The 25540-nt window shown below is 38.5% G+C and overlaps 1 protein-coding gene across 3 annotated transcripts in view; it reads right to left on the bottom strand.

Annotated features, from left to right (window-relative positions):
• Window positions 1–518: 518 nt before the first annotated feature.
• Window positions 519–25540, bottom strand: part of Grm7 (glutamate metabotropic receptor 7) — a 902923-nt gene continuing 877901 nt past the window's right edge. For all 3 annotated transcript variants that reach the window (XM_041633580.1, XM_041633594.1, XM_041633599.1), the window contains one exon: window positions 519–1689. Coding sequence is in view for 1 of the 3 variants with exons in the window: in XM_041633594.1 (XP_041489528.1) it covers window positions 1640–1689 (50 nt within the window). In the remaining 2 variants the exon portion in view is untranslated. The remainder of the gene's footprint in view (window positions 1690–25540) is intronic.

Genomic DNA, 25540 nt, shown 5'->3' with positions numbered 1-25540 from the left:
TAGAGGGCTGCATCTGTAAGCAAATATTTCTTTTTCTTTTCTTCTTTGTTATTTGTTTTTGATAGACAACTTGTTGAGTTAACAGATGAGAATTTTTGTTTTGTTTTTTAAAGGCAGGGTTTCTCTGTGTGGTAGTCCTGGATGCCCCTAAACTTACTCTGTATATCAGGCTGGCAGCCTCGAACTCACAGAGATCATCCTGCCTCTGCCTCCCAAGTTCTGGGCTTAAACGTGTGCACCACCACTGCCTGACATATACAAGGATATTTATGGCTTGAGTTTCAGATATAGAGAGAAAGAATGCTTGGCTTTTGTGACTCTCCCTTTTCCAGGAGAGCATCTAGGTTTCGCTAGGCACTTCAGAATCAATGCACTTGGAAGCTTAGGACTTGAGCTGTCACTAATCTTCTATAGCTCAGGGTTTCAAACAAACTGTAAACAAGTGGGAGGGGCAACTAAAGTACTTACGACAGAAAATAGAAAAGTTAACCAAAGTATTTTATTGATACATTCTTAGACAATACCACAGAACTGGAAGAGAATGGAAAGGGAATTTTTTTTTTCAGCAAGGGATATTTTTTCCACTAAATTGACACATAAGCAGCAAGATAAACGAAAGTACTTATTACAAACAGTAAAAAACGTACATGCTTCTTTTTTAAAGTCCTTATCACATTGGTCAGTCATAGGGGGCATGAACAAAACCTCAAGACATGAAAAATCCATATTCTTTCCATCAAATAGCTTAATAATCATTAAAATTATTGCAAAATATCCATATACCCTAAGTAAAATAACAAAAGAGAACACAAATACAAATATTAAACATAAATTATAAACATGTACTGTAAAATACATTACTGGCATGCATTCTGAAGATCAAGACCTCAATGCCATCTAGCCAATGCTTTTCTTTAACATCACATCACCTACCGTGTACCAAAGATAGGTGGGGCATATCTTCTCAGCACAGTTTTTGGTCTTTAAATATCTTTTTGTGTGTATCTTTAAAAAAAAATAACATGATTTTCCATGGTACTAGAATCATAACCATACAGTCAATTACAGATGTGTGTGGGGTTTGTGTGTTCTCTTATGTCTGCCGAGATTTTTTTCCTTTAAATTAGTTGTTTTATTTTTTTTTCCCAAAGATTCCACCATCTGAGAGGATAAGGTTCTGTGAAAACAGGGCATTCAAAAACAAACAGTGAACCTAGGTACGACATTGGGTGGCAAAGTGCAAAGGTCCTCACAAACTGTACAGAAAATTTCAAAACCTTGCATCCTGGAAGTACATACGTAGAAAGACAAGTCAGCCCCAAAAATCAGTCCTGAGGCTCTCAGCGGGTCATCCAAAAGAGCCAGGTGGGACTTGAGTCTCAAGTCTCCCTTTGCTGAGGGAGTCCAGAATTGTAGCCTAGATGGCAGTGCTGATGCCAATGACTTCTTAAGCCAAGAGAAAGTAAAGGTGTCTCATTAAGCAGCTGTTTAGGATGTGTGGATCCTCTAACGTTGGTCTCCCAGCTGAAGAAGGTCCTCCAGAGATGGGTAGCGGGCAGGACTAAAAGAGTCCTATGCCAGTTGGGTGACGGAATAACTGAGGATCTTCCTCCTCCGTGGTTCCATGGGATGGAACAGGTTAGATAACCAGGTTATTATAACTGACATACTTCTTTTTTGCAGCAGGGCCTGGAGGGAAAGAGAAGGCAGAAAGTCAATTGTGGTGATAACCTTGTGTTCAAAGAAAGAGCTCAGATGATTTCTGGTACCAAGTCAAGATGGAATGAGACATTGTTGAGGAATACACACATACTTTGGCATTTCTCATTTGTTTTTATGCTTTTTTTCCTCCACTAAGATGGACCTGCCAGTGATATATAACTTACCTGGATTCATTTCTTTGACATGCCTCCAACCTCCCTCTTTTGGGACCTGAAAGGTCACTAGATTTATCCTTGGTTGCTGTGTTTTCTAATTAGCCAGCCCTAAGCTTCTAGGGTCATCTGGTGAAGTAGAGATTTTCATCATGTGGTCATCTCCTGAGTCTTGTCATAAAGAAAATTACTGCTGGGAGGGGGCTGTCCTGGGTCATTGGAACTCATTTAGGTCAGCGAGCAGAGTCCAGCTACAAGTTAGCACTCACAGTATCAAGCAACTAGCCACCTCTTTGCCAGTCTCATCAGCAATACATAAATCATCTTCACGACAATTTCCATTTATGTTAAAAGCACACCTGGAAACTCTAGATGTCTAAACACTAACACTCTACATTTGTTTCCGCAGATGCATGACAACTTATGTTTCATTCAGTGACCTGGAACTCTTTCCTCTGCTTATGCATCGAGTAAATACACACCCATTGGTTCTTTGAAGGCGGGCACATGGCTACACACCGAGCTGAAAGGTCGTTTTTTTCTCTGTGCTCATGATGGAAACAAACTCTAAGATGTCATTATATACCTGCTTTAGGTTCTGGTTCTCAGTTCTATATAACATCATGTCCATGAAGTAAATGGGTTCTTGGCTCATTCAATCTTAGTCACGTTGCATCAGTTTCCATTAGGCACAGAATCTTTGTCATGTACAATTGACAGTGGCTTATTTGTTTATTCTACTTAGATTATTCTACTGTGGAACACGGCACAGTAGCAAGAATTTCTCCAGAACTTTAAGCAGGACCTTGTGTAAATTTCGAGGCACAAAATTGTTAGTGTGCTAAGAGCTTGTAACTGGCCTTTGGATTTGCTATATTCTAAGAACATATACAAACATCATTTTTCAAGGTACTTCTCACAGCCTATGAATTTTAATCTCACTTTATGGAGAAATTCAGTGTACCTGCCAAACAATTTCAGATTGGAAGGCTCATTTCTCTGTTAAGGTATATTGTGTTCAATAGATAAAATTAAAATAAAATAAAATTATATGAAAGTGAGAGTTCCTTGAAAACTCTAATCATGATGCATTGCCGTTTAATGAACAAATGGACTTAGCCTCAGTCGATCCCAAGTCCCCTAAGAACATGGCTCTTACAGCATCTATTGCCTTCAACAACTTTCTTGTTTGGGGTATAAGGAAGAAAAAGAACTTCCTTTATAGTTTGTTTGTTTATTTGGTTGTCTGAGACAGGGTCTTTTGCATTCCAGGTTACCCCTAAACGTTCCACGTGGCCAAGAATGACCTTGAACTTCTGATCATCTTGCTGAACCTCCCATGTGCTGAGATTACAGGTGTGTGCCACCATATACTTTAATGTAAGGCTGAGACTCGAATCCAGGACTTGGAACATTGCTGAGCCAGCAATCTACCAGTTGCACCACATCTCCAGCCACCCCATCCCCCTGAGGGAATCTTTCTAAAGATGCTTCCTGACTCCAAACCTCATTTACAATGTCATAGCCAGTCAACCTCAGTTGACACAGAGAAGTCATTGTGACAGTGTGCCTTGTCAAATGCCAAGGAGCTAATTACCCTCCAGACCAAAGGGAACGAAAACAAACAAAACCCCCAGAAGCCTGAGCTGACCTAAATACCAGAGACACCTCTATTGTGTGGTTAATTAAGACTGGATTCCGTGTAAGCAGACTCTTCCAGTGGAAAAGAAATAATTAAATTTCCTCAAATAGGTTACAATATAAACCAGTCAGTAAAGAATTTTTACTGAAATAATAGCTTAGAAAATATTGTTTCTGTGATGTAGTGAACACTGGTTTGGATTAAGTTAAAAACAAAATCTAGCTGCTTTTTTTTTTTTAAAAAAAAAAAAACTTTAGTTACTTTGAGCTGTGAGATAATTCAGTAGGAAAGATGCTTGCCACAAAGCCTCCCCACAAGGTGAGTGCAACCCACGTGGTGAAAGGAGAGGGCTGACTCTGGCAAGTTTTCCTGTGACTCCCACACATGTGCCTCAGGCCCACACATAAACTTACAAACAAATAAACACATATAAAAATAAAGCAAAATTGGAAATAAGGACTAGGAATATTACTCAGTTGTGCCCCACCCTTAGCACAGTCTAAACAAGGCATGGTGTTCCAGGCCCGTCATCCCGGGAGTTCAAGTTTATTCTCAGTTCCACAGCAAGTTCGAGGCCAGCCTAGGCTAGGTGAGACCCTGAGTTAACAACAACAACAAAACACGGGAACAAATGAAAATTAGAACTCACTAAAGCCTTTTGGGAATTATCTTCTTGCGTTTTCAGAAAGCTAGAGATATAATTTGTATTATCCGTTGTAGATGGGAGGGACATAGTGCTCAGAGGGACCAGCCTTCCAGGACAGTGGTGGAAAGTACCTGCTGCTTGGGTCTCACCTGCCTGGGTTCTGATACTGTCCCATCACTTACATGAGTCCTCTGCCATGAGGCTAAACTTTTTAGAGACTTTTTAAAAATGAGGACAGTAATTCAGATCCTGTGAACTGTTGATAGCATGGATGTCAGGATTATCCCAGTCTCTCACTGGGGAATAAAATATATAAATGTATTTTTAGGTTACAAATTTCTCTACAAAGGATAAGCCTCAATATATGCTTTTTTTTTTTTTTGCAGAATTGCTTTGGAGCGTTGCAGCAAGGTTATAATGAAGTTTATGCAGCCCCTAGAATGGCAATTTCTGTCCTTTATCACAGTAAAGTCCAATGTATTATAGTGTTTATTTTTAAACCATCCTGGCCTCATGAGTAAATAAAAGAAGTGCCTGCAGGCTGATAATTCTATTTATTTGAATAGCAATGTAGTTTATGGTCCAGGAAAGAGAATTGCCTAGCTCAAAATAGTTGTGCAGAAAAAAAGTTGCTTAAGAGATCTGCTTTTATTTTGAAAAGGCTATAAATTTCTTTCCTTTCAAAGCTAGAGTTTTTGTTTTTGTTGTTTGTTTGTTCTTAAGAATGGGAAGAGAATGAAATTTTAAAAAGTGATTTATTTATTTTATGTGTATGAGTGTTTTGTCTGCATGTATCATATAGCTTCCTGGTGCTTTTTAAGGAGGTCACATAGGGTGTCAGACTCCCCTGGAACTGGAGTTATGAATGGTTATGAGACATGATGTAGGTGCTGGGAACTGAACAGTGAGTGCTTTTAACCGCTGAGCAATCTGCCCAGCCCTAGAAATAACAGGAATAGATTTTATTGTTCATATTAAAAATTTTAGAGAAATCGTTATTGATTGTTCTCAAATTCAGATGCTTCAGAGAGCTGATGTTTTCCCTGAGAAAGTATTTAGGACACTGACTTCTACAACACTTCGTTAATGATCGTTTTCAACTTCAGAAAGATTAGACATCTGACATCATTCTTATTTTGTTAAAACTTACTCTTAATTTGGCATTAACCTTAGTGGGCTAATTCCATTTTAATTTGAATATCATTTTCTCCAGGATTTGCTTTCTAATTACACTCATTTATGTGAGGAGGGAAGGAAGGCCTGAGCCAGGGCATACCTGTGCAGGTCAGAGGACAGCTGGAGGGAGTTGGTTTTCTTGTTGCACCATGTGGGACTCAGGGATGGAACTGGGTCAGGTTTGGCTGCAAGCAGCTTTTACCCCTGAGCCATCTCACTGCCCACTGTCCAAACTTTTGCCTCACAAAAATTTTATTTTTGGCTTATACTTTTAAGGTATAAGCCAAGAAAAACATGTTTCTTATGCACTTGACTAAAAAATAAAACCCAGACTGGTAACTCCTAATTTTTAATAATTCAAATAAATGATTCAGAGACAATCTAATTTTTGGGAAAAAGATTAAAATTTCAATAAGTTAATTTTTAGATAAAAATACAAAGAGCAAAAAAATATGGATGAAAAAAATACAAAAAGCAAAAAAAAAATCTTTACCATTACAGTAATATAAGTTCAAACAATTAGCAATTTGTTCTTAAAGAATGACAAAAGAAATTGAATCAATTTCAAATATTGGTGAGGGAATAAATAAAGAAGAAATTCTTCGTACAATGGTAGGGTTGTAAATTAGCGCAATCTTTTAGAAAAAAAAAATGTAGTATATAAGAAACCTTGAGGAAACTCTGCAGGACCATGACCAAGGCCCTATATTAAGACTCCAGCCCTTTCCCCATCACTGCCGTTGCCAAGTTCAGTAGCCCACTATGAGCTCAATCCTTATAGTGCGAGCACTGTAGTTTCTCATCTGGACAACAAACTCCAGAAGGGAGAAGCTGTAGGCTTGCCTGTTACTCCAGCAGTTGTACTTAATTTTCTTTTCCTCAAACTTCCTACATAAGCCCCAAGTATCCTCATTCCCTTGGCAGATGCCCCTTGTCTGCTGTGTCTGCCCTGTCCAGCTGACCTACACAGTCTGACTGCTGAAGTCAGGCTGATCTCGTTTCTGCCTCCCTTCTCTTTAAGCTGCCTCAGAAGTCTAACACGTTGGAAATGCTATATAACAGTCTGAGTATGTGGGCCTGTGATTCAGCAACTTCTTTTCTAGGTTTACCTGAGACAGTTTCCCACACGCATGCACAGGTCTGTGCAGGGCTTTCCAGCACTTTAACATGATAATCAATCCCACATATACTATAAAATAGCAAAGCAGACTGAGTGAAAGTTGTTGACTTCAGCTATGAATTGGAAAAGGTAAGAAACTTAGGCACCCTGGGCTGTTATCTCAGCAGACAGATTTCTGCGTTTTATGTAAAAGTTCATTTTTTTACTTAGCTAGACAACAAAAGAATGTACCAAGTATGTCTTGTGTTAGGCTCTATTTTAGGTATTAGCAATATTTCATTTTTCAATATATGTTTGATACTCATAAAAGAAACATCGTTTAAAGTCATAAAGATAAATAGATGACACCTTCAACTGATAATTCTCATTCCAGATCTGATGAAAAGCTAATCAGAGTCCTGTGTATCGATTTCTCCTAAATTCTTTCAATTGATTATATTAGCACAATATTCATATCAAAAGATGCAAAATCTGAGCAAGAATGCAGAACATGATGAGTGAAAGATGAGCCAGTCATAGTCACGGCAACCCAGTTGTGAAGGTACACTAATTGTTCTTAGGTTGATTAGCTGGACCTCTGTCTTCTAAAATTTTTATTTTGTGTATTGCTTAGTGATGTGTGTATCTGTCTGTGTCTTTGTACATCTCTCTGTGTGTAAGTCTCTGTTTGTCCCTGTGTGTATGTATATCTGCATGTATGTATGAGTCTGTGTACATATGTGCATGTCTGTATGTCTGTATGTATGTCTGTATATCTATGTCTGTGATTGTGCATATGTTTGTATCTGTGTGACTGTATGTATAGATGACACAGCCTACTTGTGGACGTTAGAGCAAAACATGTGGAAAATGTCCACTCCTTCTACCAAGTCTCAGACTCAGTTGTTCAGTCTTGGCAGTATGTGCTTTAACTCACTGAGCAATCTTGCTGGCTCTAGCTGAACTTCTTGATGTAAGAGCTTAGCAGGGTGAGAATATAATCAATCAGGAAATTAAGGCTATAGTTCCAAACACCATTAACACTAATCCAGTTGCAAAATCTCCAAAATCTGTGTTTCTGTCTGTCTACCCAATTTATCCAAGAAAATAGCTATTTGAGAAGTGTTGGATGTCAGTCCTCATAGATACTGACTATACAAAACAGCTGCAAGCTATCAGTTCACTTCTTGTTGTATATTCAGGTAAGGGTCGACCTATATCACCAGGAAGTAGTTTTGCTTTTCTGTCAAATGTGGCAGGAAAATTGCATGAGTCACAGACCAGCCTCACATTGGAGGGCAGTCAATAACGGAGTAGCAACTTCTGGTATCAGCTCACTATGCTTGCAGACCACAATAGAATGAATAATGGGGAAACAAGGGGATGAAGCAGTAATCAAGAAACCATTAGTGAAAATTCGCCAAGTGTTTCTTTCCTCTTTGTGAGGGGCACAGATAAGAAACAGACTCACTTCTGACGGGACTTGAATAATAGTAGTGAAAATGGCTATGACATCTGCTTGAGACAGTGTGTGAAGGATAGCTGATTTTCTTGATGAGGTTGAGCTGCCTTGAACCCGGATGGCTTCCTGGTGAAAAGGATCATCTGAACCCAAAGCAAGAGAAAGTGCATGGAGGTGGTCAATGAAGGGTGAATTTGAGTATGGATGGGAGGGTGGGTCAGATGAACCACTTTTTATTATCCTCATTTGTTGCCCTACTAAATGTCAGATACTAGGAATCAAAGCATATCAAAATCCCTCTGTTGTTGCTGTTGATTATTTGTTTTGCTTCTTCATGGAAGGAGTCCTCAGAAGCCTTCAATGTGAAGTTTTACTCATTGGTCACAAGGGAACAAGGTGTGATTTCCAAACAGAGTTTCCTGTGAGGAACTTGCCCATTCTTCTCTATCTCTTTCTCTCTTTTTTTTTTTCCTTCATAGGTCATTCACCATGCTGCCATGGTTCTAGTTTAGTTTCAAGTTGACTGTCCCACTACACGTGGGGTTGGCCAACTGTCATATATGCTGGAGCATTGGCCAAACCATGTTAGAGTTCCCGGGTGCTCTCAGGATCCACCTCCCAACTCTTCCACATAGTTTGCACAGCTAAAGTTAAACTCCATTTTTCATGCACGTCTTCACAATAGAACTGTTGTGTTTTCTTTGACGCATATGAATTGTGCAATGCATGTCTGTGGGTCTTCCTTCTCTGTGAGCTCTAGAGAGATCATAGAGGGGGCAACCATTTGTTTTCTTTGTTGTTCCAGTATTCACTGTATTCAAAGATAACCTTGTAACATATTTTTTAAAAGATTTGTTTATTTTATTTTATTTTATGTGTGAGTGTTTGCCTGCATGTGTGTATGTGCACCACATGCATTCAAGGAAGGAAAAGGTATTAGATACCCTAGAACTGGAGCTGCAGTTTTGTATGAGCTGCCCATGTGGGTGTTGGGAACCAAACCTGACTCCTGGTTCAGAGCATCAAAAGTTCTTAGTGGCTGAGCCTCTCCTAAGGCTCTCATTTGTAACTTTGAAACCAAAACACTCTTTGATACTCTCTGAGCATCCAAGCAGGGTCACAATAACCTGACTAAGTCTGAGAAATCAATTTTCAATTCCACCTTGAAAAGGGTAAATTGACATTTTCGTGCTTCCGCAAAGAAGCTCAATTTGTACTTGAAGATGTAAAGCATCAAGCTGAAGCTTGCAACGTTTTAGAAGATGCACCTGAGCCAGTAGATAGTTTCTGGCTTTAAATAGCAGGAAACTTGGCTAAGTTACAACTTGGGTACTTTGAGAATATATATGTATATACTTGGGAAAAAATTCTCTAAAATACTACATCAAAGAAACAGTTTCTTTTTTTATTATGCACTTTGCCTTGGTATTGAAAAGCTTTTGTGCTTTTTTTGCAATTTCAATATATTATAGATGTGAAAGTTCAGGATTGTGTAATGGACACAGTGCAATAATACATCAAAGACTGAGGTTGTGCTCCAAAGCCTGACTAAAGGCTGATGTTACAAATAAGGGAACCATGTAAGGGTGAGACAGCAAGAGAAAAGTACTTGGTGCTGCCACGTGATATCTGCTGCTCAGCACTGGTTCTCGGCATTTGAGACTCGTAGTTCCTCCATTATTTCCTCTACATATTTACCCAGCGTTTACCCAGAGTTTTGTTATGAAATAGTGACACAAAGGCAGGGAAAATTCATCTCAACCCAGGAGCAACTCCTGCCTCACTGTAGTTCAGTGGCTATTGAATGAGTACCTAATTTGTGTCAAACATAGTTTTAGGCACTCAAGGCATCATAGAGTACAGGCACAGACCTTGCTTATACACTCCACTGAGGAAGACATGTCATTCAAAAACAAACACTCAAGAACAGGTAGTAGGTGGAACAGATTCTCTTTTATAATAATATATATTCCATAAAGTTTACACTATCACTCAGCTAGCACACACTAAGCCTCATCTTAGAGGAAAATTAAGGTTAAGTAACTACAAACTTGTAAGTTTATTTTCTGTTCATAGTATAAACATTTACTATAGGGATAAGAGATTGCTCAGCAGTTATGTGCATTCTCGACTTTCACAAAGGACCCCTATTTAGTTCCCAGTCCCTACGTAGAAGGCCTCACAACTCTTTAACTGCAGCTCCATAGGATTCAATGTTCTTGTCACCAGTGGCTACAGACACACATACACACACACACACACACACACACACACACACTATGGTGGTTTAAATGGGTATGGCCCCTATGGACACATGAGTTTGAAAGAAAATAACCCCCAGAGGGAGTGGCGCTATTCGGGGGTATGTCTTGTTGGAGTAGGTGTGGCCTTGTTGGAGAAAGTGTGTCACTGTGGAGGTTGGTTTTGATGTCTTCTATGCTCAGGCTATACCTGTTGTCATAGTTCTTTTCCTGTTACCTGCAGATTAAGATGTAGAATTTTCAGTTCCTTTTCAAGCACCATATCTTTCTGCACACTGCCATGTCCCTCCATGATAATAATGGGCTAAACCTCTGTAAGGTAAATCACTCACAATTAAATGTTTTCCTTTATAAGAATTACCATGATCATGGTGTCTCTTCACAGAAATATAAATCCTAATTAAGATACACACCACACACACACACACACACACACACACAGTTAAAAATAAAAATAAATCTAAGACAACTATGTTAGCATATGGCTTTAACTCTAAAAGTTGGGAGGGGGCAGAGACAAAAAGATCTTGCTAGGTAGAGATTAGGATTAGCCTGGTCTCCACAGTGTGTTCCAGGTTAGTTATGGCTATATTGTGTATGAATCTGTCTATCTATCTATCTATCTATCTATCTATCTATCTATCTATCTATCTAGTATGTGTGTATGCATACATGCATGTATGTATACTGTTGCCGTCCTAATACTGAACTAAGTGCCGACTAGTGTCTGTGAAAGATAAATTCCTAAAGTACTGATTTCAGCACTCCAAATCTACTTTCATATAGGTGAATTGAAAAATTGGAGTCTTCTCACAATGAGAATTCAGTATGTTATGTCACATAATCAAAAACACTATGATAGAAGCAGTTTAAGGGACTAGAGAAACTGAGCTGCTACCCAACATTAAGGTTCAGAAAGGAGCAGAGATTTGGCAAAGTTGAAGGGCTACTTGGCTCACAGAGCAAATATAGGCACAAACCCCCAAATTGGAAGGCCGGATGCTGGAAGTTAAATGTAAAGAATTCCAGGAAGAGGAAAAACTTGTGTCTCAACTAAAATAGTAAATCTGTGAGTTGGTAGTAAAAAAACCAAAATATATTTGGAAAACTGTGTGCATTAAGAATGTTAAATAAGCCAGGCAGTGGTGCTACACACTTTTAATCCTAGCACTTGAAAGGCAGAGGCAGGCCAATCTCAGAGAGTGTGAGGCCAACCTTAACTACAAAGTGAGTCCCAGGTTAGCCAGGGCTGTTACACAGAGAAATCGTGTCTCAAGAAACTGAAAAAAAAATAATATTGAAATGCAAAGATGTATAAAAACATTTGTGAAGATATGTAAATAATAATGTAAATCTTAATCTTCAACCTTTGAGGGGAATAAAATCAAGTCTCATATATTCTTTTAATGAGGGATGTTAAATTCATACAAAAATAGTTTTCTGTAGAACGACATGGAAAACAGAGTTAAAATGTGTAGTTAACAATAATGTGGGGGTGCTGCAGAGACAGCTCAGTGGTTAAGAAAAGTTATTGTTCTTTCAGAGAACTGGGGTTCAATTTCTAGCACTCACACTGCAGCTCACAACTACTTATCACCCAGCTATAGAACATCAACCCCTCTCTTTTGGCTTCAGTGGGCTACAGAACCCACATAGTACTCACATATTCATGCAAGTACATATATACACATATAAAATAAAAAGGAATCAATTGCAAAATAGTAATTACTTAATTACTTAATTTTAAGTTCTTCATGATGAAAATCACTTGAAAATGTATGGAGGGAAATAAATTGTCAAGGGTTACAGGAAAAGTGGTAAATTCTAAAAACATATCGACTTTATAAATCATCCAAACCTCACAAGGTTAAAGATTAAAGGTGGCCACAGAGACAGAAACACTAACTGAAATGCATGATCATTGCTTACCTCATGGAAGACATGGAGTCAACTCCTTATTAAATAGATCTGTTGTATCTATGGTAAATGCTTTGAGTATAAAATAGTACCAAAGATTGTAAGACAGAGTTGAAATGCACGCAGAAGTATTTAGGGACAATGATTTGTGGTCATGGTTGAGCTTGCTTATGCACAACTCGTGGGGGATGTTAGTCAGCCTTCAGATTTCTGTAACAAAATAGATAAGGAACACAAGGAGGGAAGGGTAACTTTGACTTTCAATCCACAGTCAGTAATCTCTGTTGGTCCTGGGACTGTGGTAAGAAAGAATACAGTGTCAGGTGGGATGAAGCTGTTCACTAAAGCAGAAAGAAGACACAGATAAAAAGTAGCTGGCATCCTGATAACTCCATTTAAGGATATACTACTAGTGACTCATTTTCCCCAATAGTGGGGACCAAGCCTTTAACTCCTTTGGTCTTTGGAAGATGTTTGAGATCCAAACAACAGAAATACATATTGGAAACTGTATGGGACCAGATATTAGTGACAAGTAATTATGTGCAAAGGACTTGCAGTCATTATTCATTCCATTGTATACAGACTTTAAATTTTCATAATAAACAATAAAAAAGATTTTTATACCATCCATCAGGGTACTTGAATTTCCATTATCTTATACTTTTTAAACTGTTTCCATAATACTACTATACTTTAATATTCTAATTATTAGACAATATTTACATTATTTCAGCAATTTTTATTGTATGAGTATTTTACTTGCTTGTATGTATGTGGGCCATATGTATCCCTCGTACCTGCAGAGGTCAGAAGAGGGCATTAGATTCCCTGGAACTTGAGTTACAGATGACTTCTGCATGTGTACATGTGTAAGTGTGAGGACTTTGGATTTTATTAATAAATAAGCATAGATAAAGAAGCATAAAACTGGAAATGAGAAAAAGACTCAGGGTCCAAAGACTATTAAATTTTATTCGAAGTTCACATAAAGTTAATTCTCTGTAAAAACCAGTGCCATATGCCTGAGATGGCAAGAACTGTAAGTGTATAGATATTATGGCTGTGACTTGCAAGAGTTCTAGAATGTTTTTTATACTGATATTCCTGAAGGTGTTTCTCACCAGACTTCAAATTTGTTTCCTTTGGCAGTGCTCAGGATGGGATCTGGGACATATCGCAGTCTGTACAGATTCTCTATGCCTGAGTTTTAACCACAGTCCCAGGCTTCACTTGAGTGTTACCTTCTTAGATATTTCTTCCCTAACTGCTCTATAAATTCACATTTGTCAGCTCCTTACACTATTTTTCTGTCACATATTCAACAATAAAAAATAATTCTGATACCTTTTCACTGTGTAGCTTCATGAGTATTCATATTGCTTAGTACTCAGAGCAAAGACAGGGAATGGGAGAATAGTAACAGACAGGTCCACAGATGAAGGATACTAGACAAACCCTTGGCTTAGAACCAGGAGAAAGAAATGCATATTGAAGTTTGAAATTCCTTAACACTTTGTCTGCACCTGTGTGCCCTGGGCTAAGACGCCTCTTCTTTTGTGAGATTCAGAGAACGGAGGAAACAGTCTGTCCCCATCATCTTCCCTGAGTATGAATGACTTTCAATCCTCCTGAGTAGTGTGCCTTTCTTCTAGCTACTCACTAAGGAAGGGCAGAAAAGTTGTTCATTTTTCACAAGAAGAGATCATTAAGAACTACAAAGTAATAGATAAAGGAAGTGGGAAAAATACGCTGTATTCTAAGAAAGAATGGATGGATAATCTATCATCATTCTGGGCCCAAGTCCAGAGAGCATCTTATTTGTAATGGAAAGAAGGTATCTCATGAGTTGTGAGTGCAGAGGGCACTTCGTGCATGAAGAACTGGGTGTAGAACTGAGAACACCAAGGCTTGGGCTTTACTGATAGGAATGTGTCTCTGCTCACATTGCCTTTTGAAAATGGCTGGAAACTCACAGTGTGATTCTTAATATGAGCGTGTTTGGTTCTCTAAATGTGCTTCAGTGGCCGTTAGAGCAACACACCTTCTGTGCACATGATGGACTTGCATTTCCCATAGTCAGCCTTTTCTTTAAAATGTCTTAAGTCTTCTTTCATGTGCATGTGTAAGCCCATTGCCTTGAAGCAGTTTATAAACTCCAAGGAGACTTATTGACAGAGCCCTTTGATGAACATTAGAGACTCAAGGAGTTTTAAGATGATTTTTAAGCCACCGATGCTGCATATGACAGTCCTAATGTCAAATTTCTACTTTAAAGTCTTTATTTACCAGGCTGTATATTCTGTGCTGGTATCTAATGGACCTGTCTTGATTGCTTATTTGCTCTTTTACATGGGTTAAGCCACTTTTCATATTTCTTTAGAGATCATAACACTAGTGTGGCATTCTCCCTATTTCAGCAGAGGTCTCCTGGAAATGAGTTACTGTTCAATTAAAGGCAATGGATCTGGAGAGAGTAGTTGATGAGCCAGAGGGGTTGTCTATCAATTGAATAAAGGAAACTTTAAGCTATGATACTGTATTAATTTCTTTCACTGTGGCAAAATACCTGATATAAATATCTTAATGGAGAGAATTAGTTTAGGCTCACCATTTCAGAGGTTTTAGTTCACAGTTCGAAGATAGGAGAAAGTACAGAGTATGCTGTGGAGTACAGTTACTGACTGTTTCATAGTTAGTAAAAAAGTAAAGGAAATGCAAGGCTCAAGACATACACTTTGAGGACCTTCTTCCCTCCAATTAAGCCCCTTCTCCCAATACCCTATTTAGCTATGAACTCATCCAATTGATGGAATTAGAAAGCTCATGAGCCAAGCACCTCACAGAAGTGCCACTAATTGCCACTAATAGGCCTGTAACACAGCAGTCTTTTAGGATGGATACTTGATACTGAAATTATAATAGACCCCATGAATTAGATGTTAAATGATATAGAAAATTAATGTAGTTTGGGTTAGATGTGATAACAGGATTATGCTTCTGTTCGAAAAAGTATATTTTGTTTCAAGATAAAATATTTTCATGTTAAGTATCATGTTATCTATAGGTATCTTTAAAAATGGTTCCAGAACAATTGCAGTGGGTTTTTGATCCTACTGCACGTACTGGCTTTGTGGGAGCCTAGGCAGTTTGAATGCTCACCTTACGAGACCTGGATAGAGGTGGGCAGTCCTTGGGCTTCCCACAGGTCAGGGAACCCTGATTGCTCTTCGAGCAGATGAGGGAGGGGGACTTGATCGGGGGAGGGGGAGGGAAATGGGAAGCGGTTGAGGGGACGAGGCAGAAATCCTTAATAAATAAATAAATTAAAAAAAATGGTTCCAGACAAAAACTTTTTGGAACAGGTGAAATAAATGCAGTAAAATATTAACAAGTGTTAAATCTTTGTGGTGAATTATAGGCTGTTCTTTCTATTTTTTCAGTGTGCAAATAGTTTGATGTTTAAAAATAAAATCTCTCAGGCTTCCATATCCACAGTAAAATCTATCCATTACAAATTTTCTGGGAACTTATCCTAGATTTGTCTCATAATACCTTCCACCTAGAGATTTCTTAAAAACCTAAATAAAGAACTATGATATGACCCAGATATACCATTCTTGGTCATATGCTGAAAGTGCTCAAAATCAATATATCTAAGAGATCCTGACACACCCTTCGTAGTTACTGCACTATTCACAATGCCAGGAAAGTGAACCAGCTAAGATTGCCATCACATGAAGAGATAGAAAGTGTGATCAATGTGGTCAGTATGAAAAATGGAATTTTAAGCATCAAGAAAAATGAAATAACGACATTTTCAGGGTAATGTTTAGAGCAGGTAAAGAGTGTTAAGCAGTTTAAAGTAGGCTCAGAAATGCAAATGCTACATATTTTCTTTTGAAACAGAGCCTAGATTTAAAGTCAGTCTCTCTCTCTTTCTCTCTTTCTCTCTCTCTCTCTCTCTCTCTCTCTCTCTCTCTCTCTCTCTCTGTGTGTGTGTGTGTGTGTGTGTGTGTGAAATAGGCATCAGAAAAAAAGGAGATGGCAGTGAATACATCTGTAGTGTTTTGAATGAGAAATGTTTTCTGATAGGCTCCAGTACTTAAGTGCTTGTTCACCAGTTGGTGGTGTTGTATGGTGATGCTAATTCGAAAGGTTTTAGAATCTTTAGCAGATGCAACCTTTCTGGAGTAAGTAGATCACTGAGTGAGGGCTTTGGGAGTTTGTGTCCATTTTGCACTCTGCTTTCTCTGTGTTTGAAGTTATGATCAGCTAGCTTTTTGCTCCACCTGCCATTGGCCACATTTTCACCATCATTATGGACTCCCTCTGGAACCATATGCCCAAACAAACTTTTATCTCAAAGGTGCATTTAGTCATGGTATTTTATCATGACAACAAAAAGCACTAACATAACTTTTGACTGGAAAGAAGAAGGGGAGATTATTGAGAAGGAGGAAGGTCAACAAGAAGGAAGTAGCAGCATGGGGGCAGCTTAACAAGGGTGGGTAAGTACAAACTATATATGAATGAAAAGTCATAATGAAACCTATTGCTTTGTATGTTCGCTTAAAATTTAAAAACAAAGTTGTCATCTCAAGTCAGCCTTCTCTATGTAACTCAGAAGAATGGGCATAAATTGGGATAGTTCTTGTGAAAGAGCTAGGGGAATTAGCACTTTAGAATGATCATTAATCACCACCGTGAAAAACAGAATTCTGGGAAAGATGGAGGATAGAAACACAATAAGGACAGCTCAGATGAATGACCTTCAATCCTGACAGTGGGTTCCTTCATGCTTCAATTTTCTCATTTGATAACAAGTTTACAACACTAAACTTAGCGTTTCTAAAAGTATGAAAGTAGTAGACAAAGGAAAAGTGGCTAGGATAGGGCTGATGAAATTATAGCATTTGCTTTATTTAATCTATGAGTAATCCTTTCTGTGTATGAATTTAGACTCTGAAACACACACACACATACACACACACACACACACACAGAGAGAGAGAGAGAGAGAGAGAGAGAGAGAGAGAGAGAGAGAGAGAGAGAACATAGGAATGGTTGTGGACATGTGACATAGAGAGAGAGAGAGAGAGAGAGAGAGAGAGAGAGAGAGAGAGAACACAGGAATGGTTGTGGACATGTGACATTTGTACATATTTCCTGTATGGAAAAAGGTCCTTCTGAAGCTTGCCAAACCTCCTAGAAACAAAAGTTAACACATTACTTGGCTTTTGAACACAGCCAGAAACTATCCTTAAAGATACAGAAAGAGACATGAGAGCAAGTTTGTCATTCACTCAGAAAGGCACCATCCAATCATTGCCTCTGTATTCTGTTCCTTGGCACCTCTGCTGTCAGTAATCCCACTCCACCCTGTGGAAGACTGATCTTAAAGTCTTTTGCTAGTAGACTGGCTCCAGAGATGGGAGTACGGCCTTGGCAGTTGCTATTATGGCAAGATGACAGTTTTGTATGGTACAGGATGACACATGCACATAATCAGTTGATACCACTTCTTTTCCAGGCATCCCATATCACCTTTGTTGAGCACTGGCACCGGCAGTCATTGATTTTAGAGAAACATCACTGTGGTGTAGTTCTAATATTTGCACATTCAGCTGCTTGAGATTATAAGTGTGAAGTAATTTGCATATTTATTTTCTCTATTTTGCTTTAAAAGATCAGCCATCTCCCGGTTGATGACAAAGAATGTCAGTTGAATTAATTGAAGTGAGTAGTCTCCTGTTTATCTACTTCTCAGTGTTCCAGTTAAAAATTGATCTGTGGTTGTCCACATTCAGAAAGCCAAGTGAAGACTGGGACAATGACTTGTCTGGCTTTATTAAAAACACTGTAACTAAAACTGACCACGCACACTGTGTGTGTATGCACAAGGGTCCTCCAGACTCAGACCGGTTATCAAACAGATTTAGCAGTCATCACTCAGAATTTTATATTTTTTAGGAGACTTATCAACCCAGTACTGCAAACAAACCATTACATCCCAAGGTGGGAGTGTAATTTACACAAGTCACCCAAAATCTGTGCTGGGTGAATCTTCATGAAAGTAATTGATGTTGTAACACTAGTAAATCAGACCTTTCTGGCTTAGATTTTGGGGAATTGGGGAAGAGAGGGTATGGATCCTGTTAAGAAGTTTAGCATGGATGCTGGATGACACATCAGACAGAATAAACACTCTGTTCTCTGTATAGTGTTTGCTATGTATACAAAATGTGCTAGATACTGCACAAAACCGTAAGTGTGCAGTCCTTTTCACCCTTCCATCCACCTCTGAGGTAGACACCAGTATTGGCTCTCTCTATAGACAGCAGTATCGGCTCTCTCTTTAAAAACATATATTAATTTTTATATGTGTAATTGCTTTGTCTGCACATGTGTAAGTGCACCATATGTGTGACCGGTACCTGAAGAGGTCAGAACAACTTAATGAATCCCCTGGAACTGGAGTTATGGACAGTGTTTAGCCACTATGTGGGTACTGGGAACCAAACCTGGGTACTCTGTAAGAACAGTAAGCGTTCTTAGCTACTGAGAAACCTCTCCTTAAAATCAGTTCTCTTTTTTACTCTCAAAGATATGAAGTTTAGAAGGGTGAAGTAAACTGCTTCCTGTGCTATTTCAGATATTACTTTTTCAAGATTTTGTTTTAGGTAAAATAAGAGAGAGAAATCTATTAAAGGAAAGAAGCACACCTGGGTCCAAGAGAATTCTCATCTAGGGATAATTTTTCCACTGCTTAGGACCATCTCTGTGGCTTGTTAAGTTTTATCCTGATCAGCACTCTTCCCTTTGCTTCTGAACTGAAGTTCCATCTCTCCAAATCCTTTGAATGCTCAACTGATTGCAAGAAGCAATGAATCCCGGAAAAGTACTCAGAAGCACCAAGCGTGGCTATTTCAATCCTTCAAGCAACACCTTATAGACAATGATACCACAGATAGCAAATCCTGACAGACCCTCGTCTGCTGTTGCACCTCCTCCTCCCTAGGAGAATTTGCAATGCTTGAAAAAGCAACACAGTGTACATTTGGGCTGAGAGATGGTGAATAAGCAATGTAGGCACAAGCAGTTCTTATCATTCAAAGAAAAGGCTACAACTGTAGATGTATTTCACCCTTTATGTTCGACCAAAGGACACAGTGCTGCATAGTTATGGATACAAGATGTGGTTGAACTGAGGCCAAAATGTCTGGATTGTAATCCCACATTTTTCTATGGCCTGTGTCATTGGAAAGACCTGTTAATCCTGCATTTTCTTGCACTTCAATTGTCTACCAAACGAGTTTATCCGTATATTCGTGCCAGTGATGTTGGGAGTATTCAATGTGAGGATGTATGTGAACTCTTCGGCACAGGGGTAAGCACCCAATAAGTTGCTGTTAGCAATACCATCACCATCTCTACCACTTTAATTTCTTTCATGGTTTCTCTTCATCATTTCCACTATTCAAATCAAATCAGTTTACAAGGGGATGAAATTCATAATTCCAAAATTAACCCGAACTTTAGCTGGTAGCCCCTGTTTTATAGCATGGTCTTCCCTTAGAGGACATCATTTTCAACATCAAATTGCCAGCTTTTCTATTCTGTTCTAGAATAGTCTAGATTCTGAACTTCATCTTGAGTGAATCCTGAAGGCCTTGGGGTAGGAGCTTTTCAGGACTGAGCTGTAGGAGCTAATCAGTCTGCTCTTAGAAAGAAAATACAGGTATATATTTAGAAAATTTTTTTATATCACTTCAGAGAATAAGAGTAGTCAGTCACTCTAGATGGTAGCATTTGGCTAAATATTTTATTCTGACAGAAGTTTCTATTATTTTAAAGACAGCAACATAGAACATTCTCATTAGTGATGACTGACCTAAAACTTCTGCATGTTGCTGAAGAGCATAGCACTTGGAACTGGAGAGATGGACCTGTTAGGCAGAGTGCTTGATGTACTAGTACAAAGATCTGAGTTCAGATCCGCAGAGCTCATATATTAGAAAGATATGAATTAAATACAGCATCCAGTTCAGGGAAGGTAGAGAGAAGATGCTCTTGGAACCTGATAGTCTAGCTGAAGTAGTGAAATTTAGGTTCAATGTGACACCCCATTTCAAAAAAATAAATAAAAAATAAATTGGAGAGCAAATAAGGAAGAAAGGCACTCAACATTGAACTCTAGCCTACACGCACACACACCACATATGAAAACACTTACATACACAGAAATGCACATGGAAAGAGTCAGACAGAAAGATACAGAGGAACAGAGACACACAGAGAGAAGACAGACACACATATATATCCAGAGAAAGAGTGAAAGAGACAGAAAGATGGAGGGAGGGAGAGAGATGGAAATACACAAAGAGAGACAGAGAGAGAGAAAGAGACTTCTTTCTATTCCATCCAAGTAGTTTCTACGTTTTTAGTTAACTACTGTACTTTACACCATCACAAAATTCACACCATTTTTATCACAACTACACAGTACTAGGTTGCTATCTAATTGCCATGTCCCCAGCACAAGTCATATAATGCTCTGACTTCAAGGTCCGAGAATAATGCTAGAGTGCTCAAACATATTCACACCAGAAGCGAGACAGAAAGCGCACATGTGCCTGCTGTGATCGACACTATCCAGACAGTCCAGACAGTGACCTGTGTGATAAGTCAGTCCTTGATCTCTGCACATGAGCTATTCCCTGGAGCAGATGTAGAGACCAGTCTGCAACTTACCATCTTTCTAAGTAGTCCAGACTATGGCCTTGGCCCATTGCCATTGGTGAAGCTGCCTTTTTGAACAAGCTTGGTCCTGTGTGGTAAACCTTCAGGCTCTTATTTTTTCTGTCATTTCCACCCTGGTTTTGATTTCCTTTCAGTGAAGCTGTATCAATTTCTTTTTTTTTTTTTGGTTTTTCTGGACAGGGTTTCTCTGTAGCTTTGGTGCCTGTCCCGGAACTAGCTCTCCTAGACCAGGCTGGCCTCGAACTCCCAGAGATCCGCCTGCCTCTGCCTCCTGAGTGCTGGGATTAAAGGCGTGCGCCACCACCGCCCGGCCTGTATCAATTTCTAAATCCCTGGTGTCTTAATTAATTAACAGTGTTCTCTACATGGTGTCTGAAGTCTATTAGCACTTTGTTTTCAGGGCTGACCTGTCCTATGGCCTGTAAAGTTATTATCTATTTCTTTTTTTTTTTTAGTTTCTTCTTCCCAGGCTTCCCCCATGTTATGCTCACCCTCGTCACTTAGGATCAATTAGCTAGTCATAAGATTATTTCATTCATTGAGAGAAAAATGCACAGAAGATTGAAGTATGGAGTGATTAGTGAATCTTTATAGGCTTTTTTTTTAAAAAAAAATAAAGATTAAGGTAATTGGAACAGTTGATTAAAGAGAGTGTAAGTAATATTAGAAATGTTGAATTTTTATCAAGTGGTATTAAACATTATTGACAGATACGTCTGCTAACTATTTGAGATGACTTTCTTGTCCCATTTTTAGATGCGGAAACCAGGTCCATGAAGGCTAAGTCAAGCACTCCATGGTGCAGAGCTCTTAGAGTCCGGTAATTCAATCATGTCTAAAACACTCTCAAGTTCTTCTCTGGTAGGGAATGCTGGCCATGCGTCTTCACTTTATCTCATAGTGTGGATGAAGGAGAGTGGAGTAGGTTAGTGAGGGTTAATGACATATAAGGTGCTTTGGGCTGATTAGCTTCAGCAAGCCTCTGGCACCAGAGCGAAGGGTAACAGATAAAGTAGAGTAATGATTTTGAATCGTGGAACTCAGAATCTTGTCCACATTAAGCATTAGGTAGATATTGCTGTTCTGTATTTTCTTAGCTCTGGTTTCTGTCCAACACTGGACTCCCCCTTCTAATGAATTATTGGCACTTCCTCTGGCTAGCTGCAGGTTTCCAAGAGATACCCAGAAAAAAACATAGGTGCTATTGATGGCATAGTACCTTAATTATCTTTGGTCATCCGTTGTTTCAATACAGGCTTCCATTTTCATTTCTACATATGAACACTATATCCATCACTTCTCTGAAGACCAGCATTGAGATGATGGATTGAAGTATGCCACAATTTATAAACCATACGGTGTACAGTGACCCTTTTTGGTATATAAAGTATAATAAAATGAGCCAGCAGCTCCTAGACCTTTTACCATCATCCCAGTCATCTTTTGGTCCATCTTTCTGAAACTGCAATCTTGTGGCTTTGTTTGTCAGCAAAGAAAAACTATCCTAATATCATTTTTTTAAAGATTAACTTTTTGAAATATTTTCTATCCATATTTTGGTGTTTTCTAAATGAAAACTCAAATTGATCCATCAATAATTCATGTAGCTTTGTACAAGAAGAAAATGAGTGAAATTCACCCATTTTTAAAGGGTGAAAGGAAGGACAAATCTTTTTATTTAAAAAAAGGAAAGAATTTAAAAAAAGGTTCCTAGTAGGTGCTCCTCCTATGGATACGGTCTTTGAACCATCAGCACTCATAGTCAAAAGGTGAACCTGAGTTCATTTAAGAATTTCTACTTGAACAAAACCAAATTAAATTGGACAATTCTTAAACTATGGATTCAAAGCACAAAGACTAAAACAAAGGCTGCCTAGGAAGACTCATGGAGTCAACTAGAAAATTCAATAAACCTTCAACTCCTAACTTGCCTAACTTGCCATATAATCGGAGTATTATTGGAGTCAGTTTGAACCAATCCTCTTATTTTTCAAATGGCTGTTTTGATATCCTGTAAATACAGCCCAAATGTCAATTTATGTAACAGAGTCAACTGTGAAAATAAAATCAACCATCATATCATTTGGCCAATGGGACAATGATGTTCAAATAAAATGCATTAAGTGTCCAGGTTGGAGTAGAACTGAGTATTTCATCCTGGGTCAGCATCCCCTGTGACATCGTATGAGTAAATGTTGACAGTAACTGTTCTGTCCATCCCATATTTTTTTGTTTCATAAAAGCCTGAAGATGTTTTCCTGCTTCTTAACAAATGCCCTGGGCTTTAAATATATTGAAACATAGAGTACGAAAAGCTGGTATCACTTTTGTTAGAAATAATATTGGATGATGTTCAATTTACAGATGAATCTATATTCTGAAATGTCTTATTTTTCTCAGTAGGAAGAGATAAATGGAAATTAGTTCAGCCAGTGTATCCCAGTCCTTAGATACTTATGGAATGAGTGTGGATAAATGCCAGGCAAATCAGCATTTCCAAAGGCACAGTAAGAAAGAGACAGCTTGAGTATCATAAGCAGGATGCAACTGAACATGGAGATACCCACCCCACGTGTCTCTGAACTTGGCAACCATGATCCAAGTGTTCTCTGTAGCCCCTGCTTTCAGACCTCTGTGCTAGATCTTGGTTATCTAATATAACGTTGCATTGAAGATAAGTAATAAGATTCTTGAAAGGAAGGATGCTGGTCAGGGACTAGAAGGGAAAAGTTGGGGATGACATTGGGATACAATCTGGCTCAGCAAAGGGCTGCTGGGTTCTTATATCTATTATGTAGAAGGAGATGTGATGGACACAGGAGTGAAGAAAGCAGCACATAGTAGGAGAGAAGAAGAAATTTTAGACAAATGATTGCTGAGGGTACAGCCAATGAGTCACAGGTCATGTCTATCTCTCTGCGGCATACATATACCTGATGAGAAAGTAATACTTGAGGACAGATTGTTGCTCTGCCATTTTATCTGTGACCATATTCAGGTTGGTTAACTTCATTTTAGTTAACCTAAGTGTTAACTAAGAGTAACAGTATAATATACCTACTGAGATCTCATAATTGAGCAAAATACTTAATGAAAACTTGAAACTTGAGCTAAGTAAACACTTAGTCAGCTCCTAATATTATTATACCAGATCCTGGTAAATATTTATGTGTTGCTCTCTCTTCCCACCATTTTGTTTCTTCTGTCAGACACACAGTAGGAAATGCAATCTAGGAATTAAGTATGTTAAGTACAAGAGAGGCACTATCCATGTAACAGGAATTTTATCACATAATCCTTGTCAAATAATCTTAGCTTTGGTGCCTTACAAGATCTATAGTCAAAGTGGTCTTAAAAAAGATCAGTGTCAATAAAAAAAAAATAAAAAAAAGCCGAGTGGTGGTGGCGCATGCCTTTAATCCTAGCACTCAGGAGGCAGAGGCAGGCAGATCTCTGTGAGTTCGAGACCAGCCTGGTCTACAGAGCTAGTTCCAGGACAGGCTCCAAAGCCACAGAGAAACCCTGTCTTGAAAAAACAAAAAATAAATAAAAAAATAAAATAAAATAAAAAAGACCAGTGTCTTACTGATCCCTGTTATTATAAGATTTGGCATGTGCTATATTCCATCATTATAAGACCACAGCATTGGGTCCTGAGCATTCAAAGATCATGCTTTGAGAATCCTCACTATGGAAACAGGTACTCGAAGGGTTGTCTGATTTTTAGCATTTCTTGTGTATTTATGTTAGTGAACAGGAGATAATGGCTGAGTATTTAGTCATAGGGTATGACCTCTTTGAGGATCCTATCTTAGTTCTATCAAATCTCAGTAATAGTAAGATTTGGTATACTTCTGGAAACACAGATCTAAGGAATGGACTCTCAAGCATTGCTAGGAAGATAAATTCCTTCATCTTTCTAGAAGGCCCACACCATTGTTCTTTTGGATTCTTTTAAAATCTTCTTACTCTTTCAACATATGCACCAGACAAACTGGCCTAGGAACCACTGCCTAAAATAAGGTACAACTGAGCCTGTCTGCTACTGTCTCAGAGAGAATGACTAAGTGATGCCTGTGCTAGTTTTAATAGGATGAATCTTCTGTATGGGTCAACCTCAGTTTATTTATGTCAGTTGGTGACAAAGTTGCTTTGATTAGTCATAAATCTCTGTTTCTGTTGGGTACTATGTGGGGCCCACATGATGGTCATATTGTATTCAAGTCTTTCAGAATCATTACCACATTTTAATAAGGGCATACAGGATAGCCTCCATTAGTCTGAAAGATAAGGATATAGGATATTATAGGGGTACACTAATCATTATTCTGAGTCTTTGTCAACTTAGTGCTTGTATCTTTAGAGACTACAATTTTTCCTTTTTAAAATCCTTTGAGGCAAATGATTGAGATACTGTTAGGAAATTCAAGCAATAATATTGGATATGTGGTTTGTCAGGATGTGAGACACCTCCCAGAAGTGGATATGACAATATTGATTGTCTGTCACTTAATTACTTTTGTAAATTATGACTTTCCATGGTGACACTGTAATACCTGTGGGAGTATTCATTGCTATACAGAGACATTGTTTTTCAAATGATGTACTTGAAGTTCTATGTGTGTGTATGTGTGTGTGTAAATGGACTGGATGTCTTATATATTCTTCCAAATATTTCAAAAAATCTGAGAGACATAGCA

Source organism: Microtus oregoni, unplaced genomic scaffold (genome assembly GCF_018167655.1).
Source record: "Microtus oregoni isolate MIOR12 unplaced genomic scaffold, Mior012 000002F_ref0000024, whole genome shotgun sequence".
In the NCBI taxonomy this organism is placed as follows: domain Eukaryota; kingdom Metazoa; phylum Chordata; class Mammalia; order Rodentia; family Cricetidae; genus Microtus; species Microtus oregoni.
Note: the sequence above shows the minus strand (reverse complement) of the source record. Positions and strands in the feature narration are given on the sequence as shown.